The sequence below is a fragment of the Tinamus guttatus genome, unplaced genomic scaffold (genome assembly GCF_059628265.1).
Source record: "Tinamus guttatus ecotype Peru unplaced genomic scaffold, ASM5962826v1 Tinamus_guttatus_pri_ptg000674l, whole genome shotgun sequence".
Lineage (NCBI taxonomy): Eukaryota > Metazoa > Chordata > Aves > Tinamiformes > Tinamidae > Tinamus > Tinamus guttatus.
The window spans coordinates 3,607,560-3,615,333 of record NW_028289208.1 but is presented as its reverse complement, the minus strand read 5'-3'; the positions used below and the strand labels follow the sequence as shown (position 1 = coordinate 3,615,333).

The window sequence follows — 7,774 nt, the reverse complement described above, 5'->3', positions numbered from 1 at the left end:
ACTCATGAGATTTACTCATTAAAAAAAAAAAAGCAAACCCACATTCATCAGCGTTTTTGCTGCTAAGCCCACAAACTGTGCTAGCTTTGCACCTTCGAACCGTTGCATGCAAGTGTCAGTGCTGGCTAATTCCTCTGTAAAAACATCTAATGCAAAGCAGAGCTTCTCATCTGGCAATGAGGACACACAGGGGACTTTTCTTTTGGTTTTAATTATTAGTTCATGAAACCCTCAGCTGGGTTAGGTTCTGAACACTGTTTTGTTTTCTGGTTTTCATCGTGGTTAGGAAAAAAAATGTATCTGGCTGGCAATATATTTTTGTAGTTGCTATTCTCTTGGCTGTTGTAATTAAAGCTCTGGGGGTGCACCGAGCATGGCAAGCCAAGCAATACAAATAGTGCAAAGAGAGGCAAAGCTGTAGTTAGGCTGCTTTGAATTATTTGCATTTGAACGTTTGCCATACCCAGCAGTACCCTAGTTGCTAGAAAACATCAAGAGTCATCGCTATGAGTGGCTGCTCTTCCGTGTGTATATGGGAAATGACCTGCAATAAGAGTGCTAGGAGTAAGCCCTTATCCCTGTGTGTGTCTCAGTATTTCTCTCCAGCTTTTACATTTCAGAAGCTATTAGAAACCAACCCAAGCAAACATGCATTCACTCACTAAACCACGTGCATTTAGCATACACAATTATTTGGCTTTCTGTGCTGCTGCAGTATCTCATGTTATTGTCGAGCACAAAACAGCTACCGTAAAACCACTGGGATGCATAAAAATCCAGACTCCCGAGCAAACTGCAAGCACCTCTCCTGTGTGGCATCCACCCACCTACGTGGATGTTCAGGAGTTCTGAGCAGATAGGGAGGGCTGTGCACAATGATGAGCGTTGAGACCTTTTTCCTCCCCGGCCGTGGCTGAAGGATGCTAGGGCAGCTCTTGTGCAATCACAAATGGATGTTTGCGTGGGGGAGCAGGATGAGCTGACGGAAGGCGATATAAGGAGCGCGTCAGGGAGAACGTGAAGGACCCGTGGGCACTTGTGGGTGGCTGAGCGTAGACTGGCCTGGCAATGGTAAGTAGAACGGCAACGGGCAAAATCTTTCTGTTGAGGATGCTGGTGGGACCTCATCACTGCTTAGAGCCACAGATTTTTTTTTTTTTTTTTCCTAGCAAGTGGCTTGCAAGGAGACAGCACCTCCCGTCTCATCTAAGCAGTTGAGAAGTTTTTAAATTTGTCTGTGTCCTCACACTGAGCTGGAGATGAAAGAGGTCACTAACCCCTCAAGGGGACTCTTTGCCCAGTCCTTTCCCCCTGCGCAAAAAGGCAGGGCCAGTCTGGAGCACCCCCAGCTGCATAAAAATCTTGGCAATGGGAGTCACTCTTCCACTAGCATTTCAGGGGCTCTGCTTTAGGATTCATGCCCCACTTGAAAGATGCTTTTGCCTAGTGTTCTGGATCTTCAGAACTTTGCAAAAGAGGTAGTGCTTTATTTATTTATTTATTTATTATTTAAAGCTGCTTGCTATAGGCTGCAGCTATGTATAAATTTTTGCTGCCAAATTGAGGTTTTTGCTCTTTGCTTTGCCCAAATGCACATGCAAAGTGCCAGGAGCAAAGACAGGTCAAAGTGCTGCTGTAGTCACCAGCCCACACTGACTCATATCCCTTTTTGCGATAAGAGGACTCCAAGCTCGAAGACTCGTACAGCACCACACCATTTTTTGTAAAGAAACCCGTTATCTGACCTAGCAGGGGAGATCTGTTGGACAGGGAGTGTAACTTCACTGACATTATCTGTATCTTTGTGGCATACATTTCAGTTGTGTTCAAGATATTTTTTTTAAAAATTACATTGTCTCCCTTGTTCAGGTCATGGAAAAGAGGCACTGGAAAAGCTAGGATCCTCTTGAAAATTCTAACTCTTCAAACGAGAGCTATAGCTGTGGTGAGGAGAGTGGAAAACTCATTTCCTCTTTCAGAGGCATGGACTGATGCCTCCACTCTGTGGTTTTGTTCGAAGTGCTGTTTCATACCCAAATACAGCTCTATCTTTGGGATGTGCTAACCTGAAATCTATTTTCTCTCACCCATGTTTTCTTTCTGGATTGGCCCCTTGGGGTTCAGCTCTTCACCTTCTAAATTCAGGACAATATTTGGCCTCTATCTTATCCTGGTGGACTGAGCAAGGGGTTTTGGTGATCTGGCAAAATGGCTTTATGTGGCTGAACCTATAGCTATTATAGAAATCATTGCACCCATGCTTGAGGGCTGGCTCTTTCTGGATGTTTAAAAACATCTCCAGGGAGCGTGCAAAAAAAAAAAAAAAAAAAAAAAAAAAAAAAAGGCATAATCTGCTTCTTTTCACAGGACGGGGCTGCGACATATTTGCTGCTGCTCTCTACCCTCTGCCTGGCTGGCTCTGAAGGCAACAAGAGTGAGTCTATACTGTCCCCGTGACATTATGGCCAAGCAGTGTGGGAAGAAGAGGTGAAAACCTTACCTGATCCACGCTCAGGTTGCTCATTCAGGACAGCAGAGTGTTGCTCAGGAGGGCAGGAACTGGGAAGCCAGGGCTGACAAAATATGCAAAGCCTCAGGTGCTCCTTCCCAGCCTAAAGCTTCCCCTTCCCGGCTTGCGCTTTTAGACAGGGTCTAAAATCCATGCCAGTGGGCACAGTGACATGCCACCAATCTGTGACAGCCCGTGACAAGCTCCATAGCTCTGATCCAGATTACAGAAACAAGGGAATCTGGGTGTGCTGAGGTCTGCCGAGCTTCCCAACACACAAATGTCCTTCTGGGCAAGCCGAGTTGGGAGGTTCTTCCTCAGCTGCGATAGCAGAGTGGCCACGTGCCCCTGCAGTGCCTAGAAGCAAGGATCTCCAGCAGGCAGGAGAAAAAGCTGCAGGGAATTCCAGTGACTGCGTCTCGCAGGGTAAATAACCTCGCTGCATTTCAACTTCCTCATGTTGCTTTTGCTACAGCCACACCGATGAGCCTGGGTGGCAGAAGGGAACAGTTTGCCATCCTCTTCAAGAGGAGCCTGGATGCCTGCTTCCCAAATCCATGCCAGCACCACGGGGATTGCCAGGTGATGGAGGACCGACCCATTTGCAACTGCAAGCCAGGCTTCACAGGGGCATTCTGCCAAGGTAGGCCAGGGGCTGGGGATGCTGCTGAGCCCTTCCCACTGTCCACAAGCACAAAGGTGGAGGTGAGGATGCGCTGGTGTTATCACTGTTCCTGGTCAAATGTGGGTCCTGGTCCAAGTGCATGCCTTCGCACCATGTCCTGATTGCAGACTGGTACAAGCACCAGCCATTCCCCTCCTCCTCAAAAGTCTGAATTCCTGTATGAAGGAAACCTGGGCTGTCAAGAAGGTGTGGTGGCTGTGCCAGGACACCAGAGGCTGGTAGCCTTGTAGGCTCTCCATAACCAAATGGACTCTAGCAGGCATGGTAAAGGCTACTTCCAGATGCTGCTCAGAAGTGCTTTTGTTCATCTGAAGCAGAGGATTGTGTCTGGTTTCCATGGCAGACTGCAGTGATTTTGTAGACAGCCCACGTAGAGGGGAAAACCTCTTCATCTGATGCCTTGAGTTTAAGGATGGTATGTATTCAGAGTAACAGTAACTGTGGACCTGTGCAGGCCTTAGACAACAAGTGGGAAAGGTCAGAGCCCCATTAATTTCTGCAGATTCCCAAAGATTTGTCTTTTTCTTCTGTCCAGTGTTTCTGAAGGCCCCAACAGCAGCCTCCAACAAGACTAGAATGAAGGTCTCTTGAGCTTTGTGGGACTGTTCCACTCCATAGCAGACCTAGGGCTCCTTCAGGCCTCTTCCTTATTGCTATTGCAGATGGCTTTTTCCCCCAGATGTGATACTGAAGTTGGCTTGCGAGGAAGAGCACATGAAGATGATGGTGAGGAAAGAGGTGTTTGAACTCTTGAAAATCCCCCAGGAGCATGTCCACTTGAAGAACCAGGCATGCAAGATCTCAGAAAGAGAAGAAGAGGGTGAGCTGTTCTTTGCAGCCATTCTCACAGGTGAAAACCACACTGCCTGTGGATCGGTGATTCAGGTGAGACTGCAGCACAGAGCCTGTCTGCATAACCTGGATTAGGATGCGAGATGAGCAGCCCTGCTGAGTAGGGACAGCAAAAGAAAATGCTGGTGGCTTTTCCTTTTATCTCAAGGGCTTCAAAGCCCTTGGAACATTCCTATGAGGGCTATCAGAAGGCTTCTCTACACCTGCTAAACTGCTGCTGGCAGTGCATCTTTCCCTGTTCAGAAGAGCATGGAAGTCTCAAGGTGCTCTTTAACAGATGACAACAGGCCTTAGCTTTATCACAGCATCTTCTGAACTCTACAGTCCTGGCTATAGTGCCCTGATCCCTTCCTTAATCCTTCAGAGCACATTGTCACGGCTGGGACTGTCACTTGGCAGGAGATGGGTTTGACAGAGCCAGTTATACAAAGAGAAAAGTCCTTGAACTGCCCTTTACTGGGGCAGTGGATCCCTCTGAAGGCTTCTCAAGTTCAGGTTTCCCTAGGTCACCTACCATGTTCCTCACAGGCCCAGGATGATACAGGGAAACCAGTGCTCCACCTGTGCCCCATAGGAAAGCTGCCTTACCTGGTTTCTCTATCCTGACTACTCCAATGAAAGCTTCCTGGACATACAGTTTAAGCATGAAAAATCCCAATAGACACTCAGAAGGCCCGGAGCAGAAAGTGCTCAGCTATTTTCTGATGAATGTACTCAGTGAATCCTCAAGAAGTTGCAGCCCTGTCTGAACTTGAAGCTTTGTGTACGGTTTAAAAGTGATCTGGGGATTCACCTTCTGTGTCATTTCAGCAAAACAGCTCCCACGTGTCATACTCCAATGTCATCAAGTCCGAGCGAAAAGCACACAGGGGTGTGATCTCCCGAAGTTTTCAGCTGGAGGTCCATTTTGACTGCATCTATGCCTACGAGCAGGTGGTGAAAGTGCCCTTTGCTCTCACTGCCATCGACAAGTGAGTGCTTTTTCTTACCTTGCCTTTGACACGATATCTTCTGGCCTGTGGGAAAACAGATGCCTTCAATGAGTCCAAGGCCCTGGGGTGGCAGTAAGGAGCTCTGTGAGGAATATCGCAGCAAGGATCCTCCCTCCTCTCATCGCAGAGAGCTCAGGACCAGGCTATCAGTGAGGCAGTGGGGCTCTATTTAGGAGGGAAGCCAGCAGAGAAACTTCCCCATATAAAGAGAGAGCGCATGCAGGACCTTCATCTATGCTGGTGGCTTGGCTTGTGCTAGTCCATGCTATCTTATTCTGTTCATGAGGTTTCTGCTCCTCTCCTCAGGCTGGTGCAGTTTGTAGTCAAAGAAGGGCACTTCAATGTGACTATGAGACTGTACAAGACACCCTCCTACCTCCAGCCCTATCACCACGAGACTGCAGCCATCCCCATCACAGACACAATCTATGTCTTGCTGAAGATAGAAGGGCAGCACCAGCTCAGGTACTTCCTCCTGAGTGTTGAGGACTGCTGGGCAACACCAACTTCAGATCCTTACCAGGATGTGCGGCATGATCTCATTGAGAAAGGGTGAGTGGTGTCTCTCTAGTTACGGAAACACAGGGAGCCAAGGGCATCCCTGTGCATGCTGAGACAGGAATACTGCTGTGAGGCTCTGCGTGGGGGTTGTACCTTGTGCCTGTGTACTCTGGCACAAGGTTGAGCTATCAGTAGCCCAGGCTGGGTGCTCTCTCTCATTTCTAAGCCGTCATGTCCCAGGTGTCCCCACGATGAGACAGTGACATACCTCAACGCCATTGGAGAGAGCACTACGGCCAAGTTCAGCTTTCAGATGTTTCAATTCATTGGTTACTCGGAGGTGTTCCTGCACTGCCGTGTCCGGCTGTGTCTCCCAGACAGCCTGGAGCCCTGTGCCAAGGTGAGCATTCCCTGCTGTCTGCACTGTGCCCTGGACGGGGAAACCGCCCTTCTCTTGGCTTCTGTTTGGAGAAAGAGCTCTGCTCTGGCCTCAGGCACCCCAGTACAATAAACACTACCCAGCAAAAGGAGCTCAATACATGGCCCTTAACTAAAGTGGCAAGGGCTTAAATCCACGGGTGGGTCCCTTTCCCTTTTCTTTCCTTTCCATTAGGTACTAAAATTTCCAGTCCTTTATACTGGGACTTGGAGGAGGACCAGACTGAGGTCCCTTTTCGTGCTCTGGGATATTGACTCTTCCCAAGCAGAAGCACCAAACTGCCTCCTCCAGGAGGAGAGCGTCAGGACAGACCATCCTCTTACCTGGCTCATTCAGCCAGCTTCTCCTCTGCCCTCCAGTCCCATCTCCCTTCCCTTTGCTTTGTTGACAGCAATGCCCAGGGCACCCAAAGAGCAAGCGGGCGCTGGCCGATGACTACAATAAGATTGTCTCCTATGGGCCCATCCACCTGCTGGCTGCTCCCTCCCCAAGAGCACAGACCCTCATCTCTAAGACTGAGCAGAAGGGCTCAGGGGGTATGTATATTCTCTTCTTCCCTGGTTGGACAGCTCAAAAACCCTTGAGAGTTCTAAGTAATGTCACATTACCTAAGAAAGCTGATAAAAAGTCACTGTTCTGCACAGGAGCAGAGAGCCCTTTAGGTATTACTGCCAAGCTCCAGCAGCCAGACAAACAGAGAGAGACTAGCGTTGCATGAGCTGCTGCCAGATGAGACATAGGAGAGGCTGAGCATAAGAGCAGGGCTGGAAGGGATCAAAAATGAGAGGTACTGCACCTGGCATGATGAAGGCTGCTTTTTCAACTTCAGCATCAAGCCAGGCTCCTTCTAGGAACTCAGGTCAATCCAGGAAAGCCAAACAGCAATCCAGGAATAGGACTGGCAACAAATCCACCTACAATACAGCTAAGAAAAAAAGAGCAAAGACCAGGACTTGAGCTTAAATAGAGCCAGTGGGCAGAGGGTGGGTGTGGAGGCCCCAGGTGAGGCCGGTCAGGGCAGCTGAGGTCTATTAGTGCCCCCAGGGCCCTGGCAGTCCTCCAGCCCCAGAATCTCTCACCCAGCACAGGAGATGAGACCCTTCCCCTGACTCCTGTCTCAAAATTCCCACCAGCTGGGAGATGCCATATCTCCAGCCAGGGTCTCCTGAAGAGATCAAGATACATAACAAACGTTTCTTCTCTTTGGCAGGACCTGGTATGTGGCTTCCTGGGGCCCTAGTTCTGCTGTGTGTGCTTGGTGTGTTCACTGTGACTGCTGTAGTCATCACCATGAAGAGACGAACGATGTAGAAAATCGCTGTTTCCAAATAAACATGGCAACAGCAAGTCGTCCACCCTGACTGCTTCTTAGCAAGGATTTGGGGGAAGGAGACCATGGCTATTTTCCAAGGGTGCTCAAAGGATGAACCACGTCAATGTGTTTTGTTCCCTGTAGTATCCCTAGCACCTTCTTGTCCTCTCCTGGCCCATCCTGACTAGATTTGAAATGTCCCTGGGAAAAATAAGAGACAGGGTCAGAACCAGGGGCCAAAGCAGAGCTTGATGATGCTCTGTAGGGCTCCATCTAGCTAGTGTGGGATTGTGGGATGCAGTAGCTGTTTTTCCCCAGGGTCCTTCTTACACTGGGAGGATGGTGGGTTTTGGAAGTAGTAATCATCTCAGCTCAGAGCAGGGGAACAGGAGATTTCTAAAGTAGTTTCATTTGTAAAAAATGAATTTCCAGAATCCTTGAATACAGGGGAGAGCTCTTCCTCCCTGTTTTTTCCTATCTGGAA

The 7,774-nt window shown here is 48.9% G+C and overlaps 1 protein-coding gene across 1 annotated transcript; it reads left to right on the top strand.

The window, feature by feature from the left end:
* The first annotated feature begins 1,433 nt into the window (after positions 1-1,433).
* LOC104570362 (zona pellucida glycoprotein D) lies at positions 1,434-7,289 on the top strand. The gene is made up of 9 exons (XM_088536497.1): positions 1,434-1,478; positions 2,368-2,434; positions 2,985-3,152; positions 3,874-4,079; positions 4,857-5,017; positions 5,345-5,590; positions 5,780-5,939; positions 6,370-6,514; positions 7,189-7,289. The coding sequence occupies exons 1-9, from the start codon at positions 1,434-1,436 to the stop codon at positions 7,287-7,289; spliced, it is 1,299 nt and encodes a 432-aa protein (XP_088392623.1).
* Positions 7,290-7,774: the final 485 nt, after the last annotated feature.

What these genes read in the sequence shown, in the direction of transcription:
- LOC104570362 (XM_088536497.1), top strand. Translation starts at nt 1,434, where the DNA reads ATGCTTTTGCCTAGTGTTCTGGATCTTCAGAACTTTGCAAAAGAG. An exon ending in CATGATCTCATTGAGAAAGG is followed by an intron (nt 5,591 to 5,779) that starts GTGAGTGGTGTC and finishes GTCATGTCCCAG; the next exon opens with GTGTCCCCACGATGAGACAG. An exon ending in GCCTGGAGCCCTGTGCCAAG is followed by an intron (nt 5,940 to 6,369) that starts GTGAGCATTCCC and finishes CTTTGTTGACAG; the next exon opens with CAATGCCCAGGGCACCCAAA.